The 22,045-nt window shown below is 50.6% G+C and overlaps 1 protein-coding gene across 1 annotated transcript; it reads right to left on the reverse strand.

Annotated features, from left to right (window-relative positions):
• Positions 1-11,039: 11,039 nt before the first annotated feature.
• Positions 11,040-17,846, reverse strand: LOC119098402 (GTP-binding protein RAD-like). Its single transcript, XM_037221317.1, has 5 exons — positions 17,794-17,846; positions 15,643-15,734; positions 12,440-12,538; positions 11,900-11,993; positions 11,040-11,308 (listed from the first exon to the last, which is right to left on the reverse strand). The coding sequence occupies exons 2-5, from the start codon at positions 15,646-15,648 to the stop codon at positions 11,040-11,042; spliced, it is 468 nt and encodes a 155-aa protein (XP_037077212.1). The 5' UTR covers positions 15,649-15,734; positions 17,794-17,846.
• Between the last annotated feature and the right edge of the window lie 4,199 nt (positions 17,847-22,045).

Below are 22,045 nucleotides of genomic sequence, written 5' to 3' on the forward strand. Positions count from 1 at the left end.
GAGCCTCCTGTAAAGGCTGAGGCGGAAAAGACGTTTAGTTATACGCTATTACCCCTCACCCGAATGAAAGCCTCCGGTGAAAGAACATGGCGTGCCGAGGTGAAGAGGAATGAACATTGCAAACGTGATTTTCAAGGTACCTAAAACCCTAAAGTTGGCAGTGTATTAATGTTCTCCACCCCGACCCTGTATGCTAATCAAGGTGACTAGTGGGGCAAAACTATGGGGCCGACGTCGATAAGTGATATGGCGAATGAATGCATCGTATGATAGTAAGGGGGAAGGACGAACACATGAAATTGCATGCAAGTTGGTAGATTATAGTGACCAGCGGAAGCAACATCAGCTCAACACAGGGTAGAGATGGACGAATTAGACTTGCATTTAGGGTCAGCTTTTATTAAAGTCGAAGACACACTGGGGGAGAGGGCGAGATGCATGACAAGGCGTTCGTAACCCAAGTCGGGTCAAAAGTGTGTTGCAGTGGAGGAACCATTCTACGGACGAGTCTCACACGAAACTGGAGCCTCACATTTGCATATAACATGTGAGGACGGGCCTTCGCAAGACGACCATGTGGTCTGAACATACGAGGACATTCCTAGCATTAAATGAAGGGAAGTGTTCTCGAACTAACTTCAGTGGTCTTCAAGGCACCAGAGCTTCTACTAGACATTTTCGAAAATGTTGCAAAATTGTAGAAGGTTGCAAGAGCGGTTCACTGCTTAACGAACCAAAATGGCGCTCCAAAACCATCTTCATTGTTCTCGCTAGGCATTTAAGGTCGTAAAAGCAAATTTTCCAAATAAATTCAAAAAGATGCGAAAGGGTGCAAGTGTGATTTACGGCAAAACGAAACGTCTTAGAGCTCCAGGACCACCTCCGATCTTCTGGCAAGGACCGAGAGCCTCCTTGAGAACTTTAAAGAAAATGTTGCAAAAATGCACAAAAATTGCAAACAATGATGCACACCGCGCGCACCCCGTTGCAACGCTACACATCCATGGGCAACCCTCACGCCTTCACACTTGGAACACCTTTTCTGCTTACATCCACTCGCGAGTGGAATTACACTTAAAAGCGGTTCTGTGTATATCACGTCATGATTGCATCTACACAGAACAGCTCATTTGCTTAAATCCATTCCGGAGTGTCAATAAACAAAATGGCTCTCCTCTGTAACTTCCCTCAGATTTGATTCGATTTACTCCTGAGGCCATGTTCGTGTAGATCTATCAAGAAGTGGATTTACACAACAGCGCGTCTATGTGTAGATCAGCTCAGATTTGATTCGATTTACTCCTGAGGCCTTGTTCGTGTAGATCTATCAAGAAGCTTAGATTTGATTCGATTTACTCCTGAGGCCGTGTTCGTGTAGATCTGTCAAGAAGTGGATTTACACAACAGTGCGTCTATGTGTAGGTCAGCTCAGATCTGAGTCGATTTACACAGGAGCGGCATTCTGTGTAAGTCCACTTCGTGTTGGATTTAAGCAGAGGAGCTGTTCTGAGTAGATGAACTCATGAAACGATTTACACGCATCATTTTTTGTTATCTGTCCTAGAGCCGGAGCCAAGTCGCTTAGCGTGCCGACCTAGCACGCCCGGGGCCGCACAAAGAATTCAATACAGCACGTATCTAATTCGACGCCGGTTCGGGTAAGTCAGAGCGGGGCTCAAAAAAGCGTCGGTGAGTGCAAAACTTCACTGTCCAGAGGTCGGGTAAATGAAGATCCGTGGTGTTGCTTGTTTGGGCAAGTGTCTCCAGGGAGTGCTCGATGAAAGAATCAGTTTAAATTAGTTGAAGAAGAACATAAAACGTGTTTGCCTAGCGTAGCGATATCCGCCGAGTGGGCTGAAAACCATTTGTCGTCATCACGAATAAGATTTGTAACTTGTTGGTCAATAAGGTGTTCCAAAGATACGGAATTGTCATGCCAAACTTAAGGCACTTGTAGAGCTGTTCGACCCGAAGGACGAATCAACAAGCAGGAGTTCGTGGAAATGGCCAACAGTTTTCTGGAGAGGAATTACTTTCTAAATCGTGTGGTGGAAATTGGGGATAAATCGCAGACAGCTAGCAAAAAAAGCAACATAGTTATGCGCTTTTTCAAATATTGATGCAATCCCGTCAGCGAGTGGGTGCGTTGGAATAAAAAAATTGTGAATGCAAGCCCCGCATCAACGGCTAAATCGAGCTCGGCAACAGATGTGCAAACCCGGATCGCGAGATCATGATGTCGCGATTCATGATTTATTAATGATTCCGGATTCTCGCAATCACGATTCCAACGTGCGCCTTAAAACTATCACACACCATGATGTCTACGGCTGGATAAATTTATACCGATTCATGTGAGAGCAGTTTTGGATCACAACACTTTTTCAGCTGTCTATGCAAATGCTCAGCAGGCGGGATGAGCGTGTTTCCTGCGCCCCCCGCCACATGTCTGCGTGTTTTGATCGGGCACAATGATAAAAATGGTTGCATTTCCGTGCAGTACTTTGCAAGGAGTAAATTAGCACAATTCTGTAACATATGCTTAGCTCAGTAACTTTGCCAGGTTAGTAGCGACACCGCACTCGTGAATGGTTCGTCGTTGCAGGGGGACTGCTCAAAACGCAACGCCCAAGAGCAGGGCCCAAGAATTGACGAAATAGTTGGAAGCTGCCTCGAAAGGCGTTACGAAACGTTTGTTATTGACTACTGGCTTTTCTGACAAGTGTCATTTCGGAGCCACAAGAGACAGTTCGAGGCTACCATGGAAAAATCCTCTTGAGCGAGTAGCGAACTACAATATACATCTTCTCGTGCCTTGCTTCAAAACGGCTTACGACCCGGTCAGCAAGATAATCTGCATCATCAGTGATAGTGTAACCCGTTCAACAGCCGCGATATACAATCAACAGGAAAAGCTGGCAGCCATGCCGAAAAAGATCCAACAGGTATAAAACAAGTTACTCGCTTCTCCTTTCGCTGCCTGACCAAGTATAAAACAAATATAACGTCCTCAACATGTGTACCATAATGAGAATTTGGGCCTTGGTCGTCGCCTTGATAAGGGATGGGGTCGATCCGACCCCCTAAGGTTTTTTTGAGGATACCTCTGCGGCATGTTGTGGAACTGTGCTCAAATTTTCAGCAGCCCATGGGGCACCCACTGCGCATGTGTTGACACCAAAAGCGCGCTCAAGTTATCTGGTTTTGGAGCAACGGTGGTTTCTGAGGAGCACCACGGCGATCCACGGCCAGGGCGGCGCGGGCGGCGGACGGCAACCGACGTTGCCGGGCAACGCGCGATGGGCCGATATGGCTACATTAACGGAACCATACATTATAAATGTATTCCTCAAAACACAACATATACACCACTGCACTCGGAATTGAACAGGAAGCATGCTCGTTTGGGTTTCGTGTGGCCACATGGCATGATCTCGATGGCAATATGTAAACCCAAACAGTGGGAATTTCTCGAAAATTCGAACTTTGACCTACCATAATGAGGTCAATTTTTGACCTAGCAACATCACATCGGGTACCATCAAGAGATATTGTTAAGAGAAATCTGCTGGTGTTTTTTTTTGCTTAGCTCTATGTTTCTTAGTTTGGAAACGCCAGGGAGTCACATCCTCCCTGTCAGCCCCTGGTATGAAAAACGGTGAATCAGGGCGAGTGTTGCTTAATGCCAAACTAGTCGAGTCGTGATTGCAATGCTTTTTTGCAACACTACACTTCGGCATGGCGCAATCTCATGCTAAACTAGTGAGGCGCACCCCATGTTTACAAATACCAATAAAAGGCATGAGTAAAATGAATTGTCGCAAGGATAATGGCCGCTCTCCCCTCGTCCACACCCCCTTCCATGCAAGTGCCGATTTACTGGAAAATTTGACCTTTAGCCTGCCACAGGGGTCAACAACTGACTAAGCAATAAAAAACTAGTACTTCTCACGAGACCTCATTTAAACCAGCCCACTGGTGTTTTTCGGCAAGCTTTTTCTTCATTAGTTTAGAAACGCCAGGGGGTTGCATCGACCCCCCTATTAGTCCGCGTTAGAAAAACGGCGAATCAAGGCGAGGGTTAAATACGTATTGCATTTCGTCCCGCCCTTCCATTGGAAAGCCACACACATCGAAGTGGGGGCACTACTAAACCTTTGACGGCATACGACAATCTGCAATGCACAGAAGGGGGATCAAATTCTGGCATCACAGATGTTTCGCAGCTGCACTAACCACATTACTGGTTAGAGATTAGGCAAATGATGGACGTAGTTTATGAAGCCGTCTACGGATGACAACACGAAGAGGCACAGCGTCTTGTGCTTCTGCCGTGGCGTATCTTTCATACGCATGCGCGTTCGCTATATGTTTACGATCCTGTGGTCTCTTCGATAATTCACGTATTAAACTTTGCCGATTTTTTTTGCCGAAAACTGCCGAAACCTTTTCATTCATATATACGCTTCTTATCTATGTGGTGACTGATTAAATCCGCAAAGCGGATCAGTGCTTAGACCATGAGTTAAAAAAGCACACGAGCGCTGAAAGGAACTCATAACTAAAATCGTCAATCGTTACGAACCCTGTGGCAACGTGTCTTAGTTGCAGTTACATCACCAAGCATAATTGCTTGAACATCCATACTAATCCCGTGAGGAATGAGTGCAGCGTGTAACGTTGATTGATTGACGTAGTTGTCCAAAACCTGTGGTGCGGAATAAACATTTAATAATTTGAGCCTGCTTGTTTCGCTTTTTGTATTCACATCACCTGACGTAGACGAATAATCAGTGACAGAGATTGCTGTAAACGACGACTTTGGAACTGATGGCACAAGGCCGCACACCCTCCCGCTGAAAATCAATCCGGCTTTCTGGCTCCCTATCGACTTAACTTGGAATGAATGGACGGCACGTAAGGCCAATCAAACTCCATTCTTCATTTATGCGTTGCTCCGCAGCCCCGGCTCGTTCGCGCCCATTCACGTGATACCAGACGGTCGGCGCATGACGCGCCGCGGCGCGGGATCCTTCGATGTTCCGATTCATTTCGCAACTGATCTAGAAGAGAGCCCATCAATTTATTTTTAGCCTGGACGGCGATTGCTTGGTTTTCAATCGCATATCGTGTTAAAAACAATCAAAGGTTTTAGCAATTGAGGCAAAAAATCAAACTGCTCGCTGTATCTACCTAATTTACTTGAGTACCAACCTGACTCATATTTCAGAAACATGTTGGTACCCAGCGTTCTGATGCGCTTTTCTCAAACATTGTGCCCGTCAAACTGTCTTCACCAGAATAAGTAGAAAAAGGACACTATCCCGTATTTTCATGTGCTCCTAGTTCCTTGTCGGTACACCGTAAAGTTCTAAGACTTGCAGAATCGTGTTTTAGTTATACAATTACCTCGCAGACCTGTCCTTGTCAAATTTTACGTAGGTGCCGTGTTGAAATTGTACTTGTCCGCGGTCGATTTGTCCAGGGATGGCCCAGTAGGGACACGCTATCCCAATGTGCGGTGATATCGCCACGGGTCTGAGCAATTCAAGCATATGAAATATGAAAATGCAATAAGCAATTTCACAAAGTGACACTTGAAACTCATTTGAAATGTACATGTTAACACAGGTTAATAGCAATGCCTGCTCCGACATACGTTCAAATTAAATGCACGTTTCTCCGTCACCGAGCACACACAGCGTTCGGGGCTGAGTTTCATGTTCGCAGCACATTCAGCCCCGTTTTAATGAGTCGTGCCCCAACAAGAGACCATGACAGCGTTCGTTCCACATCCTGATGGGGGAGCTGGCGAGGGGCTGGAGATGAGGTGGGCATTTTGGTAACCTCACGTTTCCTGGTCTTTTCTTTGGAGAACCACCTTCCGGTTCCCTCGCCGACCCTATCTCTGGTCTTGCACTTGTGATTTGGGCAACACGAATATGACCATACACGGACCCGGCCGAAAGCTATGTTGTACCGCAACATGGGCTTCAGCTATCAATCTGCCTCCCTCGGAACGGATCACTGGTGGTCGTACAAAAATGTGTGTTAAATAAGAAGTAGCAGTTTTGCATGCATTGAGGACGGACATCCACTTGCGATATCATACAAAGTCAGAATTGACGCAGCGACGGCGGCGGCCGCGAAGCTCTTGACTTGCAGACCGATGGAGCTGGACCCGACCGAGCCCATGGACAACGAGACCGCTTCACAGACCGCGCAAAGTTAAAACAAACATCGGCCTTAACGCCATTGCAAGGTATCTCTTCTCAGAACAGCGGATCGGATCCAAGGCTCCTTAAGCCCAGAATGTTTAAACTATGTTTTGATGGTCTTTTGTCTACAAAGGAGCCTCCTGCCCCCCCCCCCCCCCCCGCCCAATAAACGCACCGGGATATCCACCCATCCACACAATATCGCACAGCTGGTTCATCACGTCTTAGATTGCGTCGGAGTTCCAGTCACCCGTGCGCAAGGTCGCGGGCAAAACGCCACTCGTGTGGCAAATGCCTGGGTTCCCATCGCTCAAAAACGCCTTGTCCGTTAAAAACCGTTTTATTATGTGGCGGCGAACACACGTCCGTGGTGCTGGCCCCATGCAATGTATGTAAGCCGGCACACCAGCACCAAACAGCAGGCCGGCATACCGGCACGCCAGCACCAGACAGCAAACCAGCATGCCGGCACACCAGCACCAAACAGACAGTCGACATACCGGCACTCCAGCACCAGACAGCAAACCAGCATGCCGGCACACCAGCACCAAACAGACAGCCGGCATACCGGTACACCAGCACCAAACAGCAAACCAGCATGCCGGCACACCAGCACCAAACAGACAGCCGACATACCGGCACACCAGCACCATACAGCAAACCAGCGTACCTGGTACGTTTAAAGCCAGTACCGAAGTTCAGAGCTCTGGTCAAACCCAGCGCCGTTCTCTATCCGCAATCTGCGACACACATCGTAGTCCCGGACGTGGGGCTGGTGCGTGCAGCACGCGGGGCTAGTACGTGCAGCACGCGTCGGCACGCTCTACCCCCGTCACAGCGTGTGATATTGCACTGGCGTGAACAGGTGAGGTCACTCAGACGCAGCGTGCGTCAGTCGTCACTTTAACGCGCACTTTAACTTTAACAATTTAACTTTAACGTGTTTGATTTCGCGCGACGCTGGACGTAAGCCATGGCGACGAAGAAAGTGAGTTGAGTGAATTACACACTGTTGATAAAGCACCGGTAGAAGGGGTGGACCACTGATGTGTGAAGAGATATGGTTCTTTCCTCACACAGAGCTCCCTAACACATAGATACTCAATCTCACTGCACAAGCATATGAAGCTTTCCTGGTTGAACATGACACAAAAGGGATGCCACTAACGACTTAATCTAGACATGAAAATACACACACTTGAAGCGCGCAGACACAGCTCCAATGCCAGGTATAATCGCATATGTACATTTCAGTGCGGACTCTCCGGCCGCGAAACTGGCCAACGAACATGACATGAAAGACGTCAACATGTTACTTCATTCATTTCTTGCCATCAAACCTCCCAATGCTAACACATGATGGGTGGTAATCATCATCCCCATCCACCGGGACAGACACAGCTAATCTGCTGTGTCGCAAGCGAAGCCCACCTACATGCGCTGCAACCCTCGTTTTGCGGTCGGCTCTGATGCTAATTGCTTATCTTGCTTCATGCGTTTAAAGCAAAACGATGCACCTCCACCGGCTGGAGCAGCGCGTACGCTTTGGCATCCGCCCCCTGAGGGCATGCTGGCACAAAAGTCTTCTGGCAAACTGTGCCGCGCACCCCGTCACGGTCACAAGACAACCCGCGGCACATGGAATGGTGACGTTGTGCGCTGGGAACAAGTCACACCTGTGAATCAAAGTGAAGAAGCTTTCACGCACTAGTTTAAGTCCTATGTGTCATGGGCGGCATGTCTTATCATAGAGCCACGGATCTGCCCCACTGATGAACACCGCTGCCTTCCCGACCGCCCAATCACGGACTGGTCTGTGTCTGACTAACGCCCGAACGTTGATTTTTGTTAACGGAGGGGAGGAGCACCACTTCCCAAATATAACTGGGAGGCTTGACCAATAATTCAAACACCTGACGCTATCTTTTTGATGTATTACGGATGTCTGATGTTGTAGTCTGAATTTCTTGGAAGCTCCAGTCCCACAGGCATGCAAAGTAGCGACCTCACTAGAAATCAACCATCCACTTTCAGTCAGGTACTCGCAGGCACTGGGACTACAATGCGGGATAAATGCCGCATCTGGAGTGCTTATCTTTATCAAGCCCAAGCGGTGGACGACGCTTTCTTGTCAGAATGAACGTCGCAGCCTAGTGCAGCTGTTAAAGCGACAAACGGCTCGTGGACGAACATCCAACGGATGAATGTGGATGTTGCGACGATCTCACGGGCACGGCCCTGTCATCCGGCGTGACACGTGCTTTCGCCGATGTGCGGCTCCGACGCGCGTCAGAACGTTCGCGGCAGCATCGCCTCCGAGGGGACCGTCTTCGGAGTATCGTCAGTGCCGCCTCAGACAGCTGCACAGTCAGTGTGAGGAGCAGAGCACGATTTTAAGCAGGCTAGGAGAAAACGACGTTAAAAAATAGGGTGCGTCGTGGCTTCTTATGCGATCAGTTCACTGCGATCTGTGAAGTGCGCCAGCTGTCCCACGCCATGGAATATGCTTCAAATTGTACGATACTGAAAATTCTAGAACTGAACTGTAACACGTACGCGTGTTTCATACCAATGACAGGGCCCGCATATACGCACATAGTGCATACAAATATACACAATGCGTAATTATCTCAGCAGCAGATGTTTCATGATTTAAAAGCATTCTTTGGAGACGTCTGTGATGCAGTCGTAAGCCGAAAGCAATGGCCTGTTCACGCAGACGTTTATTTTAGCGCGTTGGACGCGCGTCAAAAACAGGTGACGTCATGCAAAAAAGTGTGGTGTGCAATGCTGAACCGAGGGTGTTCAGCTTGGACTCTGGAGTACTCGCGTCCAAAGTGCCTAAAGTGCCTATATGGACAGATCATTGGTGTCTGGACTACGGTAATAGGCTTAGGACATGTTACACGCACGACCAAATGAAACGGTACGTTTTCAGGTGCATTTCGCGGCCGCGATGGGTTAAAGGATCTTAAGAAACTGTCACAATCTTAGGGCAAATCAAAGGCTTCAACTTTTTGTCAATTTTTATATCGATTTGTCGTTTGAGGAATGTTGTAGACTTCTATATCGTAAAAATTGCGGAGGAATTATACATTGTCAGAGGGAAATAACTCTGCCACACATGATCGAGTGCCTCTATTGCGTGAAGCATGCTATGGGATGGAGAATATTGCCTATTAACCACGTACCCAGACTTTCAGTGATGCTCCTATAATCTTGAGTAAGGCTAATATCCTGAAGCTTGTAGTGTACCACAGCATACCAGCAAACTAAGTGTGGCGTGGCATAAGAGAAATGCATGCAACTAGATAATATCGGTCGGTCGACTCCATTCGTGACGAAGGTTATCTAATCCCCTGTCAAAAAAAATGGTCGCTTGTCGTAAGGCGTGGCCATGCTGTGACACTGACGCGTCTCTAATTGGCTTTCACTGGCTTCGAGGCGGATCTTCATAGCCGACGCTTCAGAGATCGTTCTCCACACGGGTGGTGGTGTCGTAAGTGTCATATGGTGTCATGGTGAGTGGCGGTGCCCAGTCATAGCCCGAACATTTTTTTCAGTGTAGAATTCTATGGAGCCTAAATATATTGTTGCACGAAATCGACCAGTCATTTGTGCCTTGTTATAGCTCTGCATGGGGTCCTCTATAATTGGGTCGGGTAGCTGTTCCGTTTTCCCACACAAATCCACGTCACGTCACGTACACTAGACTGATGCTCAAGCCACACATACGTAGCAGCTATATGCACCAGTAGCTAATCAATTATTCATTCATTTCTTTGCTCGTCTATTATTACCAAAATGTGTTCGATAGCTCGACAGGCCTTTCACTGGAGAGACGTCCTTTGGATATCTTGCCAAAACTCGGCCAGCGTTGTTGCTCACAGCAACAAAAGATATCCCTTGGTCATTCGCGATTGGCGGTATGTCCAGCTCGAGAGCCACCCGAAAAAATCGGCTCAGTTCTATCTTATATCCTATCTGCTGTTCACTTCACGCATAAGATGGATATTAGAAAAGTGTAAACGTCTTCAAACTACACGAAATGGGCATTTCCAGAGTGCAGCATACACACATGGCTGCTGTAGACAAACATGCGCCATAGTTTGCAGCGCAGACGACAACCGTATCGGCCCGGCTGATGAGGACAAGGTGGATCAAAACACCCCATCCCCAGAAATTGATTATGATATGAAGAAGTGGGAAATCTAAGATAGTCTGATATGCAACCATTAACGTCAACACACCACGCAGCCATGGGATTTGTCTTTGCTCAAAGGGCTTCACTCAGTCTGCAACATACTAACATATTTATCGTCCTTCGAGAGCTTGACCCGTCTTCTAATACTCTCCAGTAGTAAAAATAGGCTCGCTAAGTCCGACCAAAATGTGAACAGCTATCGCTTGCCGAAATCTGCAGCGGTGTTAAGGTCAATGATTTCTGTTACATCATTTTGGTCATCATGAAACCTTCAAGGAGTTTAGATTCTGCAGTGCTGAACACCGGCGCCACACCGCGACCTCAATGACTCCACGTCCCAGCACCCTCCCCGCGGGGTGGTGCTAATTCCAACAAACGCTCCCGGATGACATCGGCGCCCAGCAGCCCCGAACAGCCTCGTTTTGACGGCAATAGGAGCGGCGTCCTCCGCTACTCCACCCCAAATATGGTCCGCGGCACGTGTCGGCCAGACCCTCCCACCCACGAACGCCGCCGCCCTCCGTCCTTTCTTCTCGTCCTCACAGGCGGCGATCGCCCGGCCGAGCGCCGCGCTCGCCCGGCCCAGCCCGGCCCAAGCGCCGCCGCGCGTCGGCGCCTCAGAGAATTTGCAGGTTCTCGCAGGACTTGGAGCGTGGCTCGGCCCCGCACATCACGTGCAGCAGGCCCTTGACGCTGGAGGTGTGGCGCGCGCCACGGTGCAGCCGACAGCTGCGCCGGCCCAGCGAGCGCGACCGGCTGAGCCGGCAGCTACGCTTCAGCCGGATCTGCGACAGCACGCCGACCAGCAGCTCGTCCACCCGGTGGTCCAGACCGCCCGACACCTCGATGAACTTGCAGTCGTACGTGTTGGCCAACTTGCGGCCAGCTGGAATGCAAGGCGCGGTGATGTCAGCCGCGGTATTGAGAACGGTCTTCTTGGACCCGTGGGACCACTAGCGACGACGGCCGCCGGGCCTCAACGATTGCGATACGCCGTGAAGGGATTCACGAGTCGTCAGAGATGCTGAATCACACCGCAACACGACATTCAGAAGACTTATGTCGCTGGCGATGCAGTTCGGTTGTGCCTCCATCCATTCCGACTGAGCCGATGGGGGTGGGCAATGTACAATCAAAACATGTCCTGCATGCTTATGTCGAATCGAAACGAAATCGAAACGTTTCCGTGCTTATGTCGAATCGACACGAAGGCGAAACGTCTCTGTGCTTACTCGTGCCGCGGGCAAGGAACACCGACACACTTCAACACTCCCTGATCCTACTGACGTCGGACAATTTCAAATACCATAGACGGCCTATGTGCATCTCCGTTTGTCTGATGTTCATCTCCCTCCCCGAAGGTTTTCAGCAAGGTTATGAGGGTAATAAGCTCATCTCACACGCGGCATGAAAGCTCACCGGGTAAATGCTCGCATTACGGGATGATGGAGAGGAAGGGCTCAACCACGCGACTCACCCTCTGCCGTGATCATGCGGCTGCGGACCAGGTCTGACTTGCTACCGACCAGGATGACGGCCTTGTTGGCGACGGCAGACATCTTCCACAGCGTCTGAAACGTCACACGGTGCCGGCTCAGCGGAGCGGAAGCCGCAGAAGAAGCTCCGTGGAAAACGCCGTCTCAGCGTCGAGTACCAGCGCTGTTATTATATATCGTACCATATATATATATATATATATCGTGTCAGCGGGTAATTGGCCCAGTGAAGGTCGCCACCTTTACACAAGACCACGGCGGAGTCAACTGGCTCGTCAGGAGATAGGACATTACATCGCAAATACACCCGAAAATAGAAAGCAGCAAACAGGGTAAGACCGCGTTCTGAAAAATCCTCCGGCGTTCTGAAAGGACCGCGCTCAGCACTGTGGAACTAATGGAATGCATTAGTTTGATACGTTGACATCGGCTTGACAGAGTCAATGCCAGCGGCTCTAGTCCCTGCGTCCCTAACCTAGTTCCAACCGCGGTGCCGACCCGACGCGACCCGGGGGGATTACCTGCAGGATTTGGTCGGCATACTGAACGCTGCTGGGCTCCGTCACGCTGTACACGACGATGAACGCGTCTGGGTCGTGCGTCACGATGCTGTCGTCAAGCTGAAGCGGACGGCGTCTGATTTAGTCAGGTATCCTCGACCAGGGGTGTACGGGTGTAGTTAAGGGTCGGAGCCCCTCCAGCTGAACAGGAAACTGCACTCACCTGAGTTGGCGGTATGGCGCTGCTACCAGTTGACCGAGCCAGTGAGCAATAACAGCTGGGCGCCATTACCGTACGGTGGTGGTATCATCATGTGGTGGTACAAATAATTGTGAGGACGCTAACTGAGGTGCAGCGCACGGACATCGACAGGGACTGGCCCCATTCCCAATCATCACGCCCAGTGGACGAGCAGTGAGAGCTGGTTACTGTGACACTAGTGTCGACCACCCTCACTCCGTCGCCTCTGAGCTGTGAAGTCATCCAAAAAACTATAGATTGCGATTATACAGTAAATCTGAAATACACTAGAGGCGTACCGAGGACACAGCGCACGGACCTTGCTGCGCCAGACAACGGTCTGCCCGGCGTGCTCGAAAGTTAGCTGTAGTTACAATGTTGCTGGCCGAGCCGCAGCCAGGGTATTCGTTAGTTATCATGGCTGTCGACAGCGCACCGCGGGGCAACAACACCATAGGCAACAGGGCTGAAACACCGGCCGCTCCCACACACCGCACAGACCAAGAATCGTCAGCGAACACATCAGGGCTGAAACACCGGCCGCTCCCACACACCGCACAGACCAATAATCGCCATCGAACACAACAGGGCTGAAACACCGCCCGCTCCCACACACCGCACAGACCAAGAATCGCCAGCAAACACAGCGGGGCTGAAACACCGGCCGCCCACACACACCGCACAGACCAAGAATCGCCAGCGAACACGGGCGCCGGCATCTCTGTTCCCAGCTAACGCAGCGGTCGCTGGTCGGGGGGGGGGGGGGGGGAGTCAGAGCTGACCTCCGGGACGGGACACATGCACACACTTGGTGGGATTTGCGTGAGGATGTGGACGTACTGTGTCGATATGCAATGACACGTAACAGGCTAATTAGACAGCAGGCTTCGACTTCATTTGACTTCACTTCACTGATTTGACTTCATTGACAACATGCCACAGTGGCCATATCTCGACTATTTCCGTATGGTAGGGTCCAAAGCTGGTATTTATGGTCACAATTTTTCGTCGTTCGAGAGGGAAAATGACGTGTGACTTTTTAAAGGTAAGTTTAAACTGTTCAAATATTACTCAAGCCGTGCCCTGACCAGAAATGTACTACGACACAACAGAACACAACACATTCCGCCTGTTTGAGCACAATACATAAAATAAACAATAAAGTGAAGAACACGATCGGCGTTGTGTGCCGTTTTCGGAACGATTTGATCTATTTCATCCATTTCTTGTCAAAGATGACATAGCCTGTTTTCTGCTGCTTTCCCCCGCAACTGCACGTCATAACCGTAGATGAAGCGCGTGCTTAAAAAAATGTCATATCGTAAGCACAACGGAAACAATCTTCGGCAGGCTAAAACTGGTCGCGCTTAGCCTGATAAAGTAGCATTTCTCCTCCATGCAAAGCTCATTCAACCCAGCTTGCAATTATCCACGGAGACATACCACGCCGCGTTACATCGAGAGCAACTTTTATAAAGCGTTTGAATGTGTGCTGCCTGAAAGCCCCACACATCATTGGAGTCCGCCCCAGCCGCGAGCGTCAGCCAGGCATGCCGATGCCACGCGCCGCGACGCCACCTCCGCCTGTCTCCATGGGTCCCGCTCGACACCAGGGCCGAATACAGACCACGATTTGCATGGCTGTTCCGCCCAACCGAGCACCGCACACACAGTATCTATGGAGATGGCCAGTGCCAGATGGCAGATCTCGATACTGGGAGCATCTACGGCGGCACCCGGTGTCCCGGTCCGAGCAGTCAGGAGGGGGGGGGGGGGGGGGGGGGCGTTCGAAACTGGGGAAGGCAGTGACACGGAACATGTCTGCCGCGGTAACGGCGGGAGAGGTCCCGTAGTCAGATCTGCAGCTTCCCAAGAGACGATTGGGGAGTTGGAGATTTCGGTCAAAGCGGGATCGCTGCTTCGCGCAGAGTTTCAAAACCTATTATTTTGGCAAGCAGACTCCAGCTAGAGGACTGAGCAACTTGCATCGCAAATATTCTCGAAACCCGACAGCTCAGGACGGGATGATTCTCCGTCCAAGTTCTTGCCTGAGGAAGGTTGTTATCTGTAGGCTTTGCTGGATCCGAAATCGTTCCTTTGGAAGATAACAATGCGAATGTATTTAGGTTACCTCCTCATACCAGATATGGACCAACTTAATTACCCAAGTAGATAGGGCAGTAGTAAAGGCCTCGTTCCTCGAAGAAGAACCGGGAGAATGGAGATATAGACGTGTTGATATTTCGGCAACATGCCTTTATCGAAACAGTAGCGGAAGTTGTCAAAGGTAACGTTCGTTTAAGCCCAGTTAACGTTAGTTTAGCACAATAGTTTCGATAAAGGCATGTTGCCGAAACATCAACATATCCATACCTCCATTCTCCTGGTTTTTCTCTGAGCAATGAGGCTATTGCTACTGCCTCAATATGTAACTAATGTTCCTCGCAAATGCGCTTACCAACTGACGTAATAACCCGAACAGTGCAAGCGTTGTTCCGGGAGTTTGCTCCCGGATATTAAACATGTATACCCTCATCACCCTAAGTCAACCGCGCATTGTTCATTCTCGTGATGTGACAGCCAGCCTTACCCACTGGCCGTGGCGCCCACTGGCGTGGTTAAGCAGGTGAAGCCGACTGGCAGTTCTTATGAGAACACCGGGTACCCGAGCGGCCGCCGCCGTGCGCGGTACAAGCCTTGGCAGCGCCCGAGATTATTTCAGAACACGTGTACGACCGCAGCTGGGTGGCGCGAAAATACTGAGCCATAAACACGTGGCATTGGTCATCCATGATGACGTTACGTGCCAACGTTAACTACATAACACGTACTGCGTGTTAAATGCTAACGTTACGAAGGCTCACGTGGATACAGTGCTACTCTGAAGCAATTTGTCCATTCTGTGCTGCGCTCGCTTCACCTAATAGCCGAATGTTGCTACTGTTTCCTCTAGTGTTGAACGTCCACTGAAGCCTGGACTCACCGACATCTCCCCGTCCGGAAGGTCGACAAACACCAGCTCCGACTCCTCGCCGTCCAACAGCACCGACACCGACTTCTCGCCACACTCATCGTCTGCAAGGACAAGCGTATGTCACGGCACTCTGGGGCGAACAGGGACACCGTTCGTGGTTAGCCGCGCCGCCAAATGGCCGCGGCTCTGGGACGGCCTGGGACACAGCTCGTCGTTAGCTGCGCCGCCAAATGGCCGCGGCTCTGGGACGGCCTGGGACACAGCTCGTCGTTAGCCGCGCCGCCAAATGGCTGCAACTTTGCCGTGTTTACGCCGCCGCGCACGCGAAACACTGTACGGCCAGCTCCCAGAGTGGACCACAAGGTGATTCGCACACTTCTCCCATCGATCCTGCGATTTAGGACCGCGTGCGTCACCCGAGCGGGTAACTTTCCCTTCGCTGTTGCAGTTAGCCGCGGGAGCTGAGCGCATGCACTTGTCAGCGAGCAGGTGGGGAGGCGCAGCGCCAGAGCAGCAACCTTCAATCTCGCAGCCTCCGCGTTATTGACGGCCGCACCGCTCCAGACCCGGCCCCACGCTCAGAATGTAATTAATAACGGACAGCTTACTCGCACCCGAACGAACGCCGCTCGGGACAGCTTACTCGCACCCAAACGAACGCCGCTCGCCAGCTGCCTCCCTAGCAAGGCAGATGACGACAGATCACTGTCGTTACAAGTCGTAAGAACGGTGTTAGCCAGGAGTGTCAGGGAAACTGTCACTGTCAGACGGAGGCAGGTGCGACCTGGTCCCTTCTCTAATGCCCAGCTCCGAACCTCGTCAACGGTGTCAAAGTCGCCTATTTGAGCGCGGCTTCAAGCCCTGCCGGCGGACTCTCGCCCACCACTGTGTGCCGATGCTCGTGTGTTCGAACCTGGCTGACGGCCAAGAGTTTTGTCAACCCGGTACAATTAATGTGAAAAGTCACGAAGCTAAATTACCTGACATGTTCAATGCGCTATTTAATCCACGATTTGTTCGCGGAACACCCCGCCGGACGGTGACCTTGAACTTGCCGGCTGGCCCAGCGGCCGGCCGCGTCATCCCGTGGACTTTACCTGTCGCAACATCTTTGCCGTGCCTTGGCACCATTGCGGGTCAATAAAGCGGCCACCATCTCCAGAAACGAGGCACCAGAGGCGGCTGCGACAGTTACGCGGCGCTCGCCGCGCCATTTGCGGCGCGGAAATGGCGCGACCGCGGCCCGTCTAATGGCGGTAGAAGTGGTAGCAGGCAGGCGCCCGTCAGCCGGCCGAACGCGGTGGTCTGGCAGACGCCTTCAAAATGCACGAGAGGCGAGCAGATATTTACAGCACCACATTCCACCATTTGGTTTATATATCAAGATGAGAGTGAGAGCCACATTCCACCATTTGGTTTATGTATCAAGATGGGAGTGAGAGGATGGGTACACGAACAGATGACGGTCGCCAGACATCAGCGGTTACGCCAAGATTGCGTCGAGAGCGGATCATTTATCAAACATGTCGTGGTAGCAAGATAAGGCATTTACGGCAGCGCGTATCTAGATGTCCTGAACGGGTTTCCCGCATTTCCCAATCACTAAAATCGCTGCCTTCGGGCAAAATTTTCGACCTCTTAGTTCCAAGTTACTGCATTTTTGTGTGTGCTAAAAATTCAAACGCCTCAAAATATGTCCCCACAATCAGCCCCGCACGACTGGCACTTAGCGCCTTTCTGAATCATCTTTATTCCGCAAATATAAGCCGTGTATCAAGTAAGGCTCTCCCCGTCCATCGTCGGGGTGTTTTTTTTATTATTTCTATACCGTTACCCAAGAACAGGTAACCAGGAGTGCGCCTCTCTCCATCCCAGCGACCCAATAAGCCGTACGTTAACACCAGACAACATAAAATCAAGTCGCGGCACTCCCAGCTGGGAAAAAGGAAACCAACGTAAAGAAGCAGGCGAAGAGGTAGTGCAGACCCGAAGGAATTGTGTTATGTAATAGGCAAGGAAAATCATACATGAGAAGGCTTAAAGAAGTCATTAGCTAAAGTCAGCTAATGACAGCCCACTATAACCACCCAATAAGCTACAACCACTCATTCACAGTGTTAGTAAGGGCCGTACAGTCACACAAGTCGGAAGGGTAATTACCTGGTCATTTTCCTGCTGGGTTTTGAGCTAGTTGTCCAGGGAGTCCATCCATCTAAACGGAGCTTGTTGCTGGAGGAACCCCCGGAGCCAGCGCCGTGAATTTGGGTACATGTGAATGACTTTAACTATATCAGAACGTGATTATGGAGCATGGAGGTTAATTTGAAGTGTTTTACATATGCGCAGCGCAAAGGATTGCAATATCTTCAAATATGTTGGTTACGTTAATATGTATTCACGGAATGCTTGCAGATGATGTTCTTAACGATGGATTTTGATGCAGAGATATCAGTTATTCTTGGAAAATATGAAACCGTAATGTCGTTTCACAGCTTAGGACCAAGGCAAGAAATGCATCATGTATATCTCAAACGGCTCGTAATAAGGCATGGTACGTATGAGACGACTCGTCATCGGACATGGCATGCCTCAGAAGCGTGGCATGCCTGAGATGACGCGTCATCAGGCATGCACTATTGCGTGGACTTTCTTTGGTGGACAGTTGACCAAATATTTTGCGGCTAGGGATTCGGGATCGGAGTCCCTGTTAAGCCTTATATGAGCAATTAATGTCCTGAGTTCGAGCTTTTCAGATATCAGCACATGGTTATACCTACCGTATGTGTGACTGGACATGAAATCTATCATTATTGATTTACCTGAAATTCGGACATTTGGAATAGCATTGTCTGGACAGATTTGTGGCATGTTCTGTTTCAAATTTGTCACGGTTTTTAAACGTTGCTACTTGTTCAACCATGTCCACTCGCAACCATGATAGAGTTGCGAAAAAACAAATTTGTGTAATATAAGCTACGCTTCCTTGATAATGTGTAGACATTAAGTTCGGGTATATTGAAAGTTGATTGCGTGCAGTGCAAGAATTTCCAACTCATAATTCCTACTCCGCAGTTCGTTGCGAGAGGACTGACCCCACGAACCCAGTGCGCGATTCCACTACAACGGACAATTTTTGCCGGAAGATTTTAAAGCGCCACGCAACAACGCTTCTGCTCCACCCTCGCATATCCAGCCTGGCTCTCTTGGCCAGTTGCCAACTGGTCTTCAAAGGAGAGCTGCATCTGCGCTGTTTCTTGGACGCGAGCTCACATCTCTTCCACCCAACGGCGGCTTTGACAGCCTGTTTGGCGACAGCCTTCCTTCATTATTTCGGATCAGTTGGCCATCCCGGGTCGCATCCGAGGCCTCCATCGAAACGACACTATCCAATTGTAAGGGGGAAACGGGGAGGGGGAAGAGGACGATTTTGGTACTTCTCGGGCCCCGATCACGCGAGCACATTTAAGATCAGACTCACAGACATGCCCTCGGCAGTTCATGACGTCAAATCCCAGAAGACACAATTTCAAGGTCAGCAAGGAACGTCCCCGCGCCGTTGTGCGGATAATGCACGCATACGTTCACGGAAGGCTGATAACAATCAGTGCGTGGAGAAGACAAAATACGTCCCACATTGAAATCGGAAGTGAATCAGCTGTAATATGATACGTTCCGGAAAGCATTCGCCCGAAAAGTAGCAGCACTTCAAGCATCTGATAACGTTTGAAATGCATCGCGGCGGGCTCCAAACTTTAGCGACGGAGCCCTCCGGACATTTCAGGTTCTGGTGCTCCGCCAATAAGGCGTGTCCCAGAAAGAGGTAGTGGCCACTCAGCGCGGTAGCTCTACAGTCGCAATGGCATCAATTTAGCTTAACTTAATCTGAAATTGAGGCATTGTCATAAAATGCAACATCAAACAGCTCTAGCGCGTTCTAAGCCTACTCGGCGGCAAAGCGCTACCGCTGCGCTGGCCGGCGCAGGGCCTCGCTCCGGCCCTTTTATGAAGCGCCAGCGATTGCATGGGCTATGCTAGTGCTCAAGGGCCATGATGCAAGCGGCATTTGAACGCGGGTATCTCATGCGGGAGTCGAAGGCGTTAATGACTAGGCCATCACGTTTCCTCGCTCCGCCCTTCTAGTATTACAGGAATGGCGGCCTCTCGATGACGCCCCTGCGGCCTGGCCGCGAAGCGGTAATGTACTCAAATTTTGATAGATGCAGCAGAGTCCGGCGTCAGCTAAGGTGGGTGATAACTTCGATAACTTTGGTATTAACTTTCAATTTCAGAGGACTGCAATGGACCAAGTATTCATTTGAGTGAAATATGGCACGAAGGCATCTAATTTCTCATTCACTCTGCCTTTTGTCAGGTAACCTTTGCTTGGCTTTTAGGCCTTAAAGTGTAGCCAGGCACGACAAAGCGTGGATGCGCTTGCGACTCAAATATCAGAAAGGTTCTGCTGGCCGAGCAAAACCAGGTAATTTGCTGTCTCACCTTTTTGCTATTTTTCACAGACATGGTGTATGTTTAGTGGTGCATGGAATATAGTAGATCACAAGGCATATTTCTTGTTAATTTCGCGGCTACAAAACAAAAAAAAGTTTTCCCAGAAGTACTGCGATAACGTATTGCCCACACGTCTTCGGATAACGTATTGCCCACACGTCTTCAAATAACGTATCGCCCACACGTCTTCCGATAACGTACGTCTTCCGATAACGTATTGCCCACACGTCTTCCGATAACGTATTGCCCACACGTCTTCCGATAACGTATTGCCCACACGTCTTTCGATAACGTATTGCCCACACGTCTTCCGATAACGTATTGCCCAGTGGCACTACCGAACCGCTCTAACGGAGCGGAGCGCTTTATTTCGCTAATAAGCATAAGCACAAAGAACATGCTGCAACTCACATTGGGAGTCCAGCAAATCTGGTAAGCAGAACTTAACGCATTGAGAGGGGACTAACATCGATTTCAAATTTAATTTACGCTGAAAGCTGAGCCATCAGATTTCAACATGCTAAGGTGTTGTTTGTCAGCGGCCCGGGTTTTAGCTCAGCTTCCAGATTCATTCGGCTTATCGCCACAACGAAGTTGCCTGCTTCTGTCAGGGCCGTCCGGGATGGCCCCGCCAGCAGGCAGGACGCGAAGAGGCTGCCCGCTTCTGTCAGGGCCATCCGGGATGGCCCCGCCAGCAGGCAGGACGCGAAGACGCTGCCCGCTTCTGTCAGGGCCGTCCGGAATGGCCCCGCCAGCAGGCAGGACGCGAAGAGGCTGCCCGCTTCTGTCAGGACCGTCCGGGATGGCCCCGCCAGCAGGCAGGACACAAAGAGGCTGCCCACTTCTGTCAGGGCCGTCCGGGATGGCCCCGCCACCAGGCAGGACGCAAAGAGGATGCTCGCTTCCGTCAGGGCCGTCCGGGATGGCCCGCCACCAGGCAGGACGCAATTGTCTCGGCGGCTGGGTCAAATTAATGAGCACGTCATGGACCGAGCAATGTATCCAAACTGAGAGCCACTCGTGTATTCCACGCGAACCGGAGCGGGGATTACAGCTGGCTTCTCATGTCAGTGGGCCGGCCGGGGCACAACACAGGTGGGTGGGGTAAGCACTTGCGATGGTGCCTTTTACAAGTGTATGTTTGTCATGTTGGCGACTAGGGACCACCAGACTCACTACCTGCGCAGAACAGTCCGACCAAGTTATGACCAGGCTGCCAAGTCCATTTGTCACTGGAATGAAAGTCATTATTTTACAACAAAATGTCAAACTGATGGCCTACTTTTGTTTCAAATGTCATTTCCAGAACAACAAACCAATATACAATAAGAAGTAGGTTTGATGCTACTTCCTGTCGCATATGTTTCCCAAGGCAATAGCAAGCTGAAGATTCCAAATATGGCATCCAACTTCTGCGAATCACATGTTCACAGCACAACCAGTAACGGCCAATCCTTTTCCAGCAATGACCTCAGTACAACGGGTTGCCATCATTTCCGTCGTTCGGCGCGCACCACCAGGGCGCCGCCTCGGAACCCGACCGTCTGGCTAATGTGCGTGCAGCCAGCGCCGGTCGCATGACCAGCGGATGTTCCAGGAGCCACTGATTGGCTCCACCCCGCCCCAGTGACATGCGTCCATTAACGGTGAAAGCGCATTAACCGGCGCATGCAGGAACAGCAGCGTCCGTATAACAGGCGGGAAGAAACGACGCCACAAAATGGCAACACCTCGCTTTGGAAATGAGACGGGTCATGGTTTACCGCAATGCTAGGACGTTTTGCTCCTAAAGTTACAGCCGTCGGCACGCGGTCAGCTTGAAAGCGTCTGATCCTCCCGCACCGTCGTCGGACGGTGGTATGCTTCTGAGCCGCCCAGGTCACCGTCTGACCCTCCCGCACCG

Source organism: Pollicipes pollicipes, unplaced genomic scaffold (genome assembly GCF_011947565.3).
Source record: "Pollicipes pollicipes isolate AB1234 unplaced genomic scaffold, Ppol_2.1 Scaffold_4740;HRSCAF=5597_pilon_pilon_pilon, whole genome shotgun sequence".
Taxonomy (NCBI): Eukaryota; Metazoa; Arthropoda; class Thecostraca; order Pollicipedomorpha; family Pollicipedidae; genus Pollicipes; species Pollicipes pollicipes.